Raw genomic sequence first — 15,784 nt, 5'->3', positions numbered from 1 at the left:
GTACATCACAGGTAAAGCCACCCCCCAACCATTGAGCACATCTACATGAAACGCTGTCATAGAAAAGCAGCATCCATCGTCAAAGATCCTTACCACCCAGGCCATGCTCTTTTCTCACTGGTGCCATCAGGTAGAAGGTACAAATGACTTAGGACTCGCACCACCAGATTCAAGAACAGTTACTACCTGTCTGCCATCAGGCTCTTGAACAAAAGAGGATAACTACACGTCTATTGAGATGTTCCCACAAACAATACTCTCAGTTTAAGGACTCTTTATCTTGTTATTTCATGCTCTGGTGATTTATTACTATTTATTTTTATTTGCATTTGCACATTTTGTCTTGCTCTTTGATTCTGTTTACATTTACTGTTCTATATTTACTGATTTGCTGAGTATGCCCGCAGGAAAAATAATCTCAGCGTTGTATCATAGTGACATGTATGTACCCTGATAATTAAATTTTGCTTTGAACTTTGATCATTAATGATTGTATTTCATTTGTAGGAAAGGACTTTAATACGTCCTGGAATGGCCATAACAGGTCTTTTCCCCGCTGGATGGAATAGAAAATGTTTGTAACAAAGTTAAAGGCACAACTTGCCAGGTCTACCATTAGCTAACTCGCTCACTACTCCGTGACGTCACCGGATGTTTAATTGTCTCTTTAAGGGTTTCTATTACGTTTGCTGCGTCTGTGACGTCACTGCAACGCATGCTCATTCGCCGAATCTAGGCGGGCTCTGTTTTGAAAGTTGTTCGGTTTGGCGGCGGCTGAAGTCGCAGACTGTGTGATTTTAATTCACGCTGTGAAAGGATGGCTGAAAATTTTGCGAGGCTGAGAGTGGGTCTTATTGTAAAAATCCAACGCAGCAATGGTAAGGTGTTATTTTCTAACTGAAGGGATATTGCCGACGGTGAATTCTGTTCGACCCTGATTCTGTTGGGATGTTGGGAAGAGGTTTGTCTCGGGTAGCTCTTTGGCTTTTTTTCTTTTCGTGAGGACCATATTTTAATCAGAACAGGAAACGAACTAGCCGGCTGTTGGATGGCGAATGGTACATGCGTAATGAGGCCACGAATTTTTTTGAATTACCCGCCATGTGGACGTCACTCACGTGGGACCCGCCTTATCGGTGATTGGATGACTGGTGCACCGTGACTTCAGTGCAGGCGCCCTATTGGACGCTGTGACTATTCTTTGGGCACTGCGTTTGTTCTATTAGACCTCCATCCGTACTGCACAAAACTTAGGAAATGTTCATGAAAAAACGAAACCAGGCATTGCGATTATTATTTGCAAATGTTGGGAGCAAACGCATACAAGTTTGAATAAATATGCTTAATGTGCGTCAGCATTCTTTAATATAAAATTGATCGCTTGGATATTCCCTGTTTTGTTAGAGAATAAAATTTTGGAATGCTTCCACAAGGTTAGGAACAGTTGTGTTCCTGAATACATGGGAAAACTGTTAATTGTGTTTTTAAGTGGGGATTCTTAAGTCTTTCTGGAAACAACATGATCACGCTAGGTTTTAAAACTCATCATGCTAGGTTAATGCCAGCCTTTGTTTCTGTGAGATTGATTGGCGGATTATTTTTTCAGGCTGGGAAGATTGGATCTTAATATAGTTAAGTACTAAGTTGAAATGTATTCAACCTGGGTAAATGAGTTAAGTTTGTAAATGGACTGTCAAGTCTGCTGGTCGGGAAGATCTTGAGCCAATTGATTGGACAGGTGGTAATTTTTAAACAATATCATTTATCTCTGTTTTTAGTGGGCGCACAAACAACCAACGTGCAAAAGATAGCATACAGTGCAAATACGAAAGAGTAAATAATAACAATTATATATTGAGAATATGAGATGGAAAGTCTTTGAAAGTGAGTCCATAGGTTGTGGGAACAGTTCAGAGATGGGGCAAGTGAAGTTGAATGAAGTTATCCTCTCTGGTTCAAGACCCTGATGGTTGAAGAGTAATAACTGTTCCTGAACCTGAAGTGTGAGAACTGAGGCTCCTGAACCACCCTCCTGATACCAGCAGTGTGAAGAGCGTAACCTTGGTGGGGGCGGGGGGTGGATTCCCTGATTATGGATGCTGCTTTCCTGCTACAGTGCTCGGTGCAGCTATGCTCAATGGTGGGGAAGTCTTTACCCATGATGTACTGGGTACTGATCCACTACTTTTTATAGGATTTTCCATTCAAGGGCATTGGTATTTCCATACTAGGCTGTGATGCAAGTAGTCAATATAATTTCCATGATTACTAGAAGTTTATTGAAGTATTGGATGCCATACTGAATCTTCACAAACCTCATAGGAAGTAGAGGGACTGCTGTATTTTCTTCGCAATCGCACTTGCGTGCTGGCTCTGAAATGACAACACTAAGGAATTTAAAGTTGCTGACCCTCTCCATCTCTGATCCTCTCAGGACTGGCTCATGGGCCTCTGGTTTCCCCCTCCTGAAGTCAATAATCAACATCTTGGTCTTGCTGACATTGAGTGAAAGGTTGTTGTTATGCCACCGCTCAGCCAGATTTTCAATCTCCTACCTGTAAACTTGGGCCAAGGTAGGACGTTCCAGTGTTTACCCTGGCAACCATGAAGTAATGATCGACAGTGGATTCCTGTTAAATGGGTTATCAGTTAATTGAGGCAGCTGATTATTTGGGACACTATTCCTCTTGGGGCAGGAGACTTTTTGAACAGGGTCTAACTAGCATCAGTTGTGTGCACTTGTGTGGCTGTTAGATGCTACATCATACTTGGAGCAAGCAGTTTTAAAATATCATCAGTTGCGTGTGTGGAAAAGCAGTGATTTTTGTCACTGATGGTTGGTGAGAAGTAAGCAGTAAAACAATTCAGAACTGTTTTGCTCACTGCGGTTTCAAGCATTCTGGCTTGGAGATACCAGAAATGGCTAGGAATGTAAATGAAACAATTTCACCACATAACTGCAAAGAATTTCAAGGTATCAACAATCATCTTGAATGCTACCTTTTCTCCCTACTGGACACTCGGATCTCATCTATGGCTCCAAGTAGCTGTTTGCAAATGACAGCGGCCATACTTCTGTATATTGCTTTGGCCATCAGGCCAAACCAGGTGAGGATAGCCAGCAGGTTTCATACCTGGTGCAATATGACATGCCTGTCTCAGTGTGCGAAGACTGGCGGACTGAGTGGGTAAGATCTACAGTGAGAACTGACAACCAGGAAGGAGGTTCTACAATGTTCTGTGGAGAGCGAAGGGCATGTCGAGGTGCAGAAGTGATAATCATCCACTGCAACCAAGGAAGGCCCAATGTTGTCTGCTCGCATCACTGGACTCCGACCTCCGAGGTCCAGGGAGTGAATCTGCCCCAGTGCAACAGCTTTTCCACTTTTTAAAAACTCTACTGCGCAGGTTTCCTGTTGTCATCAGATAAGATAGACAACCACCTGTAGTATTGGTGGTGTTCTAATTTGTTCTGAATTTAATTTAAGTGCTTAATTTGTTATTCAGTTAAACAGTAGCTTGTCTTTCTTTATACCTTCTTAACTATTTCCATGATATTTCAGCTAATTAGGAGAGCTGCTTAATTGAGGCAAAATGTTCTAGTTCTGATGTGTCCCAATTAACCGGAGTCCACTATACTTCCAAATTAGGATGATATACTATGCAAAGGGAGTCTGCTGATTCTTGTGTTCCTATGTGCTAAGCGCTCTTGACCTTCATGGTAGTTGACATTATGACTTTGTGAAATGTATGAGTAACTTGCATATAATTTTTGTATTTTGTAGATGTACTTAGGACAGCCTCAGCCCTGGCTGATGTGCTGAATGCAGTGCGAGTAGAATGGGCTGCTTTCTCTGGGATGGTCATGGGACTTTGAGTGTTGTTGGAGATGCACATCTACAAGGGACTCTTCATAGTTATGGCACCCAACAGAGACTCCTTTGCCTGCATCTTCCAAAACAGTTCTATTTCCATCCTTAATATTTCATACTTCCATGAAAATAACAATGCCAGTAGAGTACTCACACACAGCAATAGTAATACTGTACACGGTAGTTAGAACAGACAGGAGATTGTGTGGCCACAAAAGGGAAGCCAGGATGGTGTGTTGCCTCCCAGGTGCCAGCATTGGGGGTATTTTTGGATGACTGAAGGGGGGGGGTGGGCAGCTGGAGGTTGTAGTACACATTGGCACTAATGACATAGGTAAAAAGGGAATGAGGTCCTATGCAGTGAGTATAGGGTATTAGGAAAGAAGTTGAAACACAGGCTCTCAGTTTCTGGATTGCTCATTTTCCTACTGTCGAACTGCCTCTCTACCAGAGGACTTTAGGTTCAGACCCAGGAAAAATTGGCAAACACAATTTACTTAAAAGTACACGCTGTTTATTAGCAAGCTTGCATTGCTTTGTCAACTGAGCAGAGTCCCTGCTCACAGAGCCTGGGAAAATCTGCAATCAAGTGAGCCCCGAATACTGTCTGGAGCTGCTGATATACATTCATTATCACATACATACTTTGATAAGGGTAGACAGACAAGCTTTCTCATGCAACAAACACTACTTTGTTCGTACATTATTCTCACAGCACGACTTGTCAAGCTGCCAATAAGTCAGTTAGGTTTTAGCCCTTTTAATTCTGCATATAATTCCTCACTACATACTAATCAGAAGCAGGAATAAAAAGAGAACCGGTGAATATATGCCTGAGGAGCTGATACAGCGAGCAGGGTTTCACGTTCTTGGATCATTGGAACCTGGGACAGGTGACCTGTACAAAAGGGATGGGTTGTACCTTGACTGGAAGGGAACCAGTATCCTTACTCAGGTGTGATGGTTTGGCAAGTGGATGTGAAACACAGCACCATGTCAGAAAGTGGAGGGATTGAGAGAAGGATCAATAAAGTATGACTATATATGACCAGTATGTTTTTCAAGGAGGAACAGGCAGGATCAAAGTAATAGATGGGTTGAACTGTGTTTACTTTAATGTTAGTAGAGCAATGGTTATACTGAGATAACCAAATTTGAGGAACAAATTTGCAGGAAGAATCAGATTTAATATCACCGACATATGTCACGAAATTTGTAACAGCATTACAGTGCAATACATAACAAAACTATAAATTACAATAAGAAGTGTATCAAAAAATAAGTGCAAAGATAGAGGCAGTGTTCATGGGTTGGTTCATTGTCCATTCAGAAATCTGATTACGGAGGGACTGAAGCTGTTCCTAAGATGTTGTGTGTCTCTTCAGACTCCTGTACCTCCCTGGTGGTAGTAATAAGAAGAGAGTGCATCCTGGGGGATGGAGGTCCTAAATGATGCTACCTTTTTGAGGCGCTGCCTTTTGAAGATCTCTGCTGGAGAGGCTAGTGGTCACTATGGAGCTACACTGAGTTTGCAGCCCATTATTCTGAGGCGCATCAATACAGGACGGTGATACAACCTGTTAGAATGCTCTCGGTACAGCTAGAAATTTGCTCCCAAAACTCCTCAAACTGCTAATGAAATAAAGCTGTTGACATGCCTTATTCATAATTGCAGTAATATGTTGGGCCCAGGGTAGATCTTCAGAGATGTTAACATCCAGGAACTTGAAATTGCTTACTCTTTCCACTCCTGACTCCTTGATGAGCACTGGTGTGTGTTTATTGACTTCCCCTTGGTCTTATTAAGGTTGAATGTAAGGTTGTTGAGATACCACTCAAAAGGCTGATCTCACTCCTGTATGCCTGCCAACAACAGTTGTGCCATTGGCAAGTTTATAGATGGCATTTGAGCCGTGCATAGCTACACACTCAAGGGCGTAGAGTGTGTAGAGCAGTAAAATTAAGAAAGGTGTTAAAAATAATGTGATTGTCATGGGTGATTTTAACTTCACTAATATAGACTGGGAGGTTCTTGGTGCAATTTTAGAAGGGGCAGAATTTGGTAGATACATCCATTACAGTTTCTGTATGTAAATAGATCAACAAAAGGAGGGGCCATATTGGACCAGGTGTCAGATAAAGAGCCCAACCAGATGACTTACCTTTGAGTGGGAGCACAGTTAGGGAACAGTGACAGAAGCTTTAAGATAGTTATAGATAAGTATGGACTTTGTGGGAGAGTATTACAATCAATCAAGGCAAATTACAAGAGTATTAGGCAGGAACCAGGGTGAGGTAATTGGGAACTCTTGTTTTTGGGCAAATCTTTGATGGAGATGTATCTGATTTAAAGAGGAATTGCACAGGCATCTCTAGTAAGAAGGAAAGGCCAGTCAGCAAAGGGAACTGGTTGTCAAGAAAGGTGGTGAATGTAGTCAAGAAGAAAAAAGCAGATATTCAGTAAAGCTTAAGAAGCTCAAGTTAAACAGAGGCTGTTATTACAGAGAAGCTAGAAAAGAACTGCAAGAGGGAATTAGAACCTGGAATGACTGTGAAAGGTCCTTGGCAAGTAGGAATAAAGAGAATTCTAAGGCATTCCATTTACCAATAGAAACAGAGTTACTAGGCACAGTGTGGGATCACTCAAGGTTAAAGGTGGGACATGTACTTGAAGGCTGAGGATGCAGATGTGAATGTTAACGATATTTATTGAGGAGAGGGACATGGGTAATAGTGAAATCAGTGTGGAGAGCACTAATATGGTAGGGCATTTTAAGATAAGGAAGTAATTTTAGGTCTCTCAAAAGAACTTCTAAGGTGAATCAAACCCTGAGGCTTGATGGAATCTACCCCACATTATGCAGAGTCTCAGGAAATTAGATTTCTGGGGCTTTGACCAAGATCTCTAGCCGTAGGTGAGGTCCCAGAGGACTGGCAAGTAGTTAATATTATTCACTACTTTATACAATTCCAGATAGGCCATATCTTGAGTATTGCGTCAATTCTGGTTGCCCTTTTCAGTAGGGATGTTGACAGTGCAGAAGTGGCTTGTATTATAGGGTATGTGCTATAAAGAGAAACCTAGAAACATAGAAAACATACTGCACAATACAGGCCCTTCGGCCCACAAAGCTGTGCTGAACATGTCCCTGCCTTAGAAATTACTGGGCTTACCCATAGACCTCTATTTTTCTAAGCTCCATATACCTATCTAAAAGTCTCTTAAAAGACCCTATTGTATCCACCTCCACCACTGTTGCCGGCAACTCATTCCACGCACTCACCACTCTGCGTTTTTAAAAAAACTTATCCCTGACATCTCTGTACCTACTCCCCAGCACCTTAAACCTGTGTCCTCTTGTGGCAACCATTTCAGCCCTGGGAAAAAGCCTCTGACTATCCACACGATCAATCCCTCTCATCATCTTGTACATCTCTATCAGGTCATCTCTCATCCTCCATCGCTCCAAGGAGAAAAGGCTGAGTTCACTCAGCCTGTTTTCATAAGGCATGCTCCCCAATCTGGGCAACATCCTTGTAAATCTCCTCTGCACCCTTTCTATGGCTTCCACATCCTTCCTATAGAGAGGCGACCAGAACTGAGCACAGTACTCCTAAGTGGGGTCTGACCAGGGTCCTATATAGCTGCAACATTACCTCTCGGCTCTTAAACTCAATCCCACGATTGATGAAGGCCAATGCACCATATGCCTTCTTAACCACAGAGTCAACTTGCACAGCAGCTTTGAGCGTCCTATGGACTCGGACCCCAAGAGAGTGTCCAGTCTTGGACTGTTTTCTCTGGAGTGACAAAGGACGTAGGTCCACGATAGATGCCATTTCTTTGGCTCTTCACTTAACCCTGAAACATCTGGACAGTGAAAATGGATACATCAGGATGCTCTTCATTGACTCCAGCTCGGCATTCAATTTTACCATCCCCTCAAAATTAATCCAGACCTTGGCCTCAATTCCTCCTTGTGTAATTGGATCTTTGATTTCCATGCTTGCAGGCCCAGTCATTTTGGATTGGCAAAAACATCTTCTCCACAATCTCCTTCAGCACACTGCACCTCAGTGTTGTGTTATTAGCTCTTTGCTCTACCCATTTTATACTGTGACTGAGGCCAGGCATATCTCCAAAGGCATATTTAAATTTACTGATTGGTGTTGGCCAAATCAGCATATAAGAGGGAGATTGAAAATCAGGGTGAGTGGTGTCACAACAACAGCCACCTCTCCCTTAATGTCAGCAAGACCAAGGAACTGATTATTGATTTCAGGAGGAAGAAACTGGAGGTCCATCAACCAGTCCTCATTGGGGATCAAGTGGAGAGGGTCAGCAACCCCAAATTCATCAGTGTTATAATTTCAGAGGATCTGTCCTGAGTCCAGTATGCAAGTGTCATTACAAAGAAAGCATTGCAGCACCTCCACTTTCTTAGAAGTTCGCTAAGATTTGGCATGTTATCTTAAAATTTGACAAACATGTATAGTTGCATCACAGCCTGGTATGGAAACACCAATGCCCTTGAACAGAAACCCCTACAAAAATGAGACAGGTAAAATTAGTGATCTTGTAGTTGGGGATCCTCTTCAAAAGAGTGATCACAGTATGATTGAGTTTCTCATACAAATGTAGAGTGCAACAGTTCGATCTATAACCAATGTATTATGCCAAAACAATGGAGACTACAACAGGATGAGGGAGACTTTACCTAGTGTAGACTGGGAACACAGGCTATTTGGTGGAACAGTGGCAGACTTTCAAAGAGATTTTCACTGTGCTCAATGAAAGTGTATTGCAGTTAAAAGCAAGGACAATAAGGGTGGGGAAAGCCAGCCTTGGATAACTAAGGAAATAAAAGACCATCAAACTAAAAGCTTGTGCATACAAAATCACCAAGAGTAGTGGGAAACTGGAAGACTGGGAAAACTTTAAAAAGCAACAAAGAACCACAAAGCGAGCAATAAAGAAAGGGAAGGTAGATTGTGAAAATAAACCAGCACAAAACATAAAAATGGATAGTGAAAGTTTCTATAATTATATAAAGCAGAACAGGGTGGCTAAAGTGAACGTAGGTCCCTTAGAGGATGAGAAGGGGGAATTAATATTGAATAACAAGGAAGTGGCAAAGGCTTTGAATGACTATTTTATGTCTGTCTTTATGGTGGAGGACACATCTAACATGCCAAAGAGAGATGTTATGGATGTGACGGGAGGTGAGAACCTCGATACAATAGCTATCACTGAAGAGGTAGTGCTGAGCAAACTCATGGACCTAAAGAAAGTCAAGTCCCCTGGTCCTGATGGAATGCATCCCAGGGTACTGAAAGGAATGGCAAAAATTATAGTAGAGCTTTGGTGATAATTTACCAGAATTCTCTGGACTCTAGGCAGGTCCCAACGGATTGGAAGATGGAAAATGTCTCACTGCTATTCAGAAAAAGGATGTAAGCAAAAAGTAGGTAACTATAGGCCAGTTAGTTTAACATCTGTAGTTGGATAAATGCTTGAAGCTATCATTAAAGAAGAAATAGCGAGGCATCTGGAAAGATACGGATCCATTAGGCAGACACAGCATGGATTCAGCAATGGCAGGTCCTGTTGACAAACTTACTGGAGTTCTTTGAGGATATAACGAGCACAGTGGATAGAGAGGAACAGATGGACGTTATATACTTGGATTTCCAGAAGATGTTTGATAAGGTGCCGCAGAAAAGACTTGTCCATAAGATAAGGATGCATTAGCATGGATAGAAGATTGGTTAACTAATAGAAAACAGAGTTGGGATACACGGGTGTTACTCTGGTTGGCAATCTGTGGTGAGCAGTGGGCCGCAGGGGTCGGCGCTGGGCCCATAACTGTTCACGATATCTGTTCACATTCGTGATCTGGAAGAGGAGACCAAGTGTAGTGTATTTAAGTTTGCTGATGATACTAAATTGAATGGAAAAGCAAATTGTGCAGAAACAATGGAGAGTCTGCAGAGGGATATAGATAGATTAAGTGAGTGGGCAAGGGTCTGGCAGATGGAGTACAGTGTTGGTAAATGCGAGGTCATCTACTTTGGAAGGAAAAATGGAAGAGTAGATTATTATTTAACTGGTAAAAAATTGCAGCATGCTGCTGTGCAGAGGGACTTGGAAGTGCTTGTGCATGAATCACGAAAGGTTGGCTTGTTAGTGCAGCAAGCTATCAAAAAGACAAATAGAATGTTGACCTTCATTGCTAGAGGGATTAAATTTAAGAGCAGGGAGGTTATGCTGCAACTGTACGGGGTACTGGGGAGGCCACACCTGGAGTACTGCATGCAGTTTTGGTCTCCTTATTTGAAGGGTATACTGGCTTTGGAGGCGGTGCAGAGGAGGTTCACCAGGTTGATTCCAGAGATGAGGGGGTTAGATTCTGAGGAGAGATTGAGTTGCCTAGGATGGTATTTGCTGGAATTCAGAAGAATGAGAGGAGATCTTATAGAAAAATATAAAATTCTGGGGAGTAGACTTAGGATGGAGATGAGGAGGAACTGCTTTTCCCAGAGAGTGGAGAATCTGTGGAATTCTCTGCCCAATGAAGCAGTGGAGGCTACCTCAGTAGATATATTTAAGACAAGGTCAGATAGAGTTTTGCATAGTTGGGGAATTAGGGGTTATGGGGAAAAGGCAGGTAGGTGGAGGTGAGTCCATGGCCAGATCAACCATGATCTTATTGAATGGTGGAGCAGGCTTGACAGCCAGATGGCCGACTCCTGCTCCTATTTCTTATGTGATTATGTTCTTAAAAAGTAGTGGATAAGGCCCAGTGAAGCCCTCCCCACCATTGAGCACATCTACATGGAGCGCTGTCACAGGAAAGCAACGTCGATTATCCATGCCCTCTTTTTGTATTTGCACAGCTTGTTGTCTTCTGCATACTGGTTGAATGCCCAGTGAGTGCAGTCTTTCACTGATAATATTGTTTCTTGGATTTGAAGTATATGGTGGCATATATGTACTTTGATAATAAATTTACTTTGAAATCAGCTATGATGGAATAGGGGAGCAGATTCGATAGGCTGAATGACCTAATTCTGCTCCTATGTCTTGTGTCTTAAAACTGAGAGGCATAAATAGTCAGAATCATTTTCCAAGGGTAGAAATGGTAAATACTTGCTAGACTATTTCAGTGGGTTATGAAAGGTCACGTAAATTATTGTTGGTTCCGTCTCTTGTAGGCCAGGTAAGACAAGGAAAGCTGATTTCTCCAGAGGATTTTAATGAACCAAATAGGTTTTTACACTGTGTGATTTCATGGATTTAAATTTACATGTGCCCGCCCCCCACCATGATAAGCTTTGAACTCATATTCACATCATCATCAGTCTAAAACAATTAGAAGCTGAAATGCGTGTGGTGAGCTGTTCACACTGTTTAGGCATATATATTTTTAAGATTTTAACCACAAATGGTAGTTGAGCTGTTTTATGATGTCACAATATCTTCCTGCTGATGGTCTAAGTGTTATGTGGGCAGCGTGACCAATCTGCCTTTCCCATCCATCATTTTGTAATTAAGCTGAATGTGACTAATTTTTGTGAGAAATGGAGACGCTACACAGAATGTGAGAAGTCACAAATCTGGTTATAAACAGTGTTCTTCCAGCATTCACTTCAATGGTATTTTGAAGTTAAAGTACTTTTAACTTTAACATATTCTGTGAATTGAAGTGTACTGAGTGTCTCAAATCAGTAGGTCACATCAGCCATGTTTTCCTGGATGTGCATAGATGGCAAAGTAGCTTTTGTTAGTATATAATTGATAAGACTGTGTGCTTGTGTATTGCAGGTACAATATTTGTGCATATAAAATGCAAGTACATTATCACTTGAAGTGATGCTTGGAATGATTGATCTCAAACATGTGTACATTGATTTTGTGGTATTAAACATAAGTATGTATTGTACAATTCCTAAACTAAGGAATTGTCAATTTTTTTAAAATTAATGCTGTCATCATAGTAAGCTTTATTTACATAATATGTGAAATGCCAGTAGGAAACGAGCAGTGTATTGTTGAACTTCTGCATGCCACAGTTCCTGAGGAGATGTTAGATTGCATATAATTAGACACTTGGCAAGGACCAATAATAAAAAAAATTGGGTTTAAACGGAGCTGCCATTATGTGAGTGGGCCATGTTAGAGTAAGGAGTTCAGGCTTTGGCTCATAGAGGCTTCAATGAGAAGGAGCAAAGGCTGTAGGTGATTTTTAAAAAAATTTTTCTGTATTTCTTTCTTATCGCACAGTTAAAGCAGTAGAGATGCCAGGCAGGATAGTGGAATATTCCTCTTGCGGGATGTGGGAAGGCTGGGACAACTTCCGGTGTCCCTGATGAATACAACTGCAAGAAGTGCATCCAGCTGCAGCTTCTTTCAGACAATATTAAGGAACTGGAGCTCAAGCTGTATGAACTCCTGGATTATTCAGGAAGCAGAGGGATTGCCCATCAACGGAGGGGTAGTTACACTCAAGGTGCAGGACACAAGTAACTGGGTGACTCTCAGGAGGGGTAAAAGGGATAGGCAACCAGTGCAAAGTACCTCTGTGGCCATTCACCTCAAGACCACCTATCGCTTTGGACACTGTAACAGAAGAAAGCCATAACGGTCAGTTCTCTGACACTGAGTCAGGTTCTGTGGCTTAGAAGGGGAGGGCAGTAGTGATGGGGAATTCCATAGTTCCAGGAACTGACGGAGATTTTGTGGACATGAGACATCCAGATGATATGTTCCCTCCCAGGTGCCAGGGTCGGGGGTGTCTCGGACCCGGTCCACAGCATTCCAAAGGGGAAGAATGAGCAGAAACTGGAGATCCATGAGCCAGTCCTCATTATGGATTGAAGGTGGAGAGGGTCAGTAACTTTAAACTCCTTGGCGCTATATCAGAGGATCTGTCTCGGGACCAGCATATAAATGCCATTACAAAGAAAGCACAACAGTGCCTCTACTTAATTAGAAGTTTGAGCAGATTCAGCATGTCATCTAAAGCTTTGATAAACTTCTATAGGTTCATGCTGGAGAGTATCCAGTCTGTTTGTAAAACGTAACAGAAAAGCCTACAAAAAGTGGTGGATATAGCCCAGTCCATCACAGGCAAAGCCCTCTTTGCCAAGGAGCACTGCCACAAGAAAGCAGCATCCCCACCCCTATCCAGGCCATACTGTCTTCTGGCTGCTGCCATCAGACAGCAGGTACAGGAGTCTTTGATCTCACACCACCAGGTTAGTTATTACTCTTCAACTAGCGTGAACAACCTCAACTTTGAACTGATTCCATAACTAATGGACTCGCTTTCAAGTGCTCTACGACTCGTGTTCTCAGTATCATTTATTTACTTTTTTGTGCTTGCGTGGTTTACCACCTTTTGCGTATCAGTCGTTTGTCAGTCGTTGTGTGTAGTTTTTCATTGATTCCATTGTATTTCTTTGTTCCACTGTGAATGCCTGCAAAAAAATACATCTCAGGGTACTACATAGTGACACATACATACTTTGATAATAAGTTCACTTTGAGGTTTTGATCTTTGAACCTACTTTTTCATCTGGATTATTTATCCTGTATATTACAAATAACCAATGTTCAACTTAAATTGCAAGTAAATTAATTTTTGAAGAACTTAAATCTTTTACATAAACTTTATTGCATTTCAATAATTAAAATGGCTGAATTCAATTACTCTATAATTAGCATTTAAAGAAATTACATGGAATGTATACCTTAGACTGAGATTTATGTATAATGTTGCAATTTTAGAATTATTCCTATGCCTACTCTGGGATAAATGCTGTTTAGGCTTTTTGAAGTACTTTTTTTAAAAAAAGAAGAATTTTATTCACTTTCTAGGATCTGGGCATGCTGGCAAAGTTGCCATTTATTGCTTATGCTAATTGACCTTGTAGCCCTGGTGAACTACACTCTGTTTTTGGGAAGGAAGGATGTTCCAGGATTTGGACTTGGTGACATCAAAGACCAATGTTGGATCTCCAAGTCAGCATACGATTTTCTTATTCTTGATGGTAGTGATTTATGGGCTTCTTGGGTACTGTCAGAGCAGCCTGGTTAAAGTAGCTGCAGTTGATTTTGTAAGTGGAGCACAGTGGCTGTCGTGTGGAGAGAAGAAAAGTGTTGGGATAGTATGTGGAGTTACTTTATCCCACTTTGTGTTGAGCTTCCTGAGAGTTGATAGAGCTACACTCATCAGGGCATATGAGAGTATACCATCACATTAGTTATTTGTGCCCTATGCCGTAGGTAGCAGAAAATCTAGTTTTCAGAAGATGCTGCACGATATGGGGTTTCTTGCTTGTTCTTGTAGCTGCAAGCATTTGTGGCAGATCAGTTAAGTTTCTGGTCAATTATAGCCCCTAGGATTTTGGTGGAAAGTTTGGTAATCCCATTGAATGTCAAGAATATGTTAATTAGACTCTCTTGTTGAAGACAGAAATCGACAGATATAGCACTTCTGTGGTGCAACTGTTACTTGCCACTGTTTTTAAACTATGTCTGAACCTTGTCTAGGTCTTGCTATGTGTGGGTATCAGTTGTATTACTTGCTGCTGGTTTGCAAATAGAATTGAAAATTATGCAACCATTAGCAAGCTTCCCCTCTTCGGACCTTATGGTGTTGGAGGGAGGGTCATTGAATTAACAGCTGATGATGGTTTGGTTGAGCACACCGCCCTGAATTGTTCCTGTAGATGTCTTGGGGCTTAGATAATTGATTTCTAATAACTACCATCATGTTTGTGTGACATTTAACTCCAGCCACTGAAACCAACAGGGAAATACTTCATTTTTATCAGGCTGTTTTAATGTTATGCTCGCCCGAATTCAGTTCACTGGTTTCTGTTTGATTAGGATGAGATGTCTGTAACTGAGTGGTCCCAGCAGATCCAAACTGGGCATTGGCGAGTAAGTGGAACTTGGTGGAAGTTGTCATTATCTCAGTAATCACAATTTGAAGAAGACTGGGTGATAATTGGCAAGATTGCATTGGTCCTGTGTTTGGTGGACAGTTTTGGACATTGTCAAATAGATGTTGCAACTGAACAGGAACAGTTTGCTAGAAGCACAAAAAAAAACCTGCTGGAAGAACTTAGCAAGTCCAGCAGTACTAGTGGAGGCAAAGGGAAGGTCACATTTTTCAGCTGAGACCTTGCATTCAGCACAGAGAGAAGATAAGGGGGATGACAGAAGCTAGTGGGTGATAGATGGAGCTAGATGAGGGAGGGCTATTGAGATGGAGCTAGGTGGGGAGAGAGGAATGTTGAGACAGGCTGGTAGGTGATAGGGAGAGGAAAACTAGGCAACTGGAGCCAGGAGAGGATAGAAACAGGCTGGTCATGGAACCAGGTATTGGAGAGGTGAGCAGATGAAACCAGATATGGGTAGGAGATGGGAAAGTTGAGCCTAGATGGAATGTGGCTACATATGTAGGTGATAAGTAGGTGGAAACGGGGATGGTGGGGGAAAGTCAGAGAACCTGGGTGGACTGGCAGGAGTTGGAAAGGAGCTCAAGGGTTGTTGGTTACCTGAAATTGGAAGACTCGGTGTTCATTTCATTCATTAGACTTTAGGCTAACCAAATAGAATATGAGCTGTTGTTCTAGTTTGTGTTTGGCCTTGCCCTGGTAATGAAGTAGGCTAAGAATAGACAGGTCTGTGTAAGAATGGGAAAGGGAGTTGAAGTGACATCCAACAAGAAGATCGATGGCTTTTGTGAACAAAGTGCAGTTGCTCTGCAAAGTGATCACCTGGTCTCATTCTGGTCTCACCAATGTAAAGAGGCCACATCACGAACATCAAATGCAATAGTTGGAGGTACATGTGAATTCTTCGTCAGAGGTGCAGTGAGTTCTGGAGCACAGGTTATCAC

General features: G+C 41.9%; 1 protein-coding gene across 3 annotated transcripts in view; it reads left to right on the top strand.

Moving 5' to 3' along the window:
- The first annotated feature begins 743 nt into the window (after positions 1-743).
- The window catches only part of kif2c (kinesin family member 2C), a 71,590-nt gene continuing 56,549 nt past the window's right edge, over positions 744-15,784 (top strand). For all 3 annotated transcript variants that reach the window (XM_063065005.1, XM_063065006.1, XM_063065002.1), the window contains exon 1: positions 744-878. In XM_063065005.1, coding sequence (XP_062921075.1) covers positions 818-878 — 61 coding nt within the window. In that variant the 5' untranslated portion in view covers positions 744-817. The remainder of the gene's footprint in view (positions 879-15,784) is intronic.

The sequence above is a fragment of the Mobula hypostoma genome, chromosome 12, assembly GCF_963921235.1.
Source record: "Mobula hypostoma chromosome 12, sMobHyp1.1, whole genome shotgun sequence".
Classification (NCBI taxonomy): Eukaryota; Metazoa; Chordata; class Chondrichthyes; order Myliobatiformes; family Myliobatidae; genus Mobula; species Mobula hypostoma.
The sequence above is the reverse complement of the archived record's forward strand: the minus strand, read 5'-3'. Positions and strand labels throughout refer to the sequence as shown.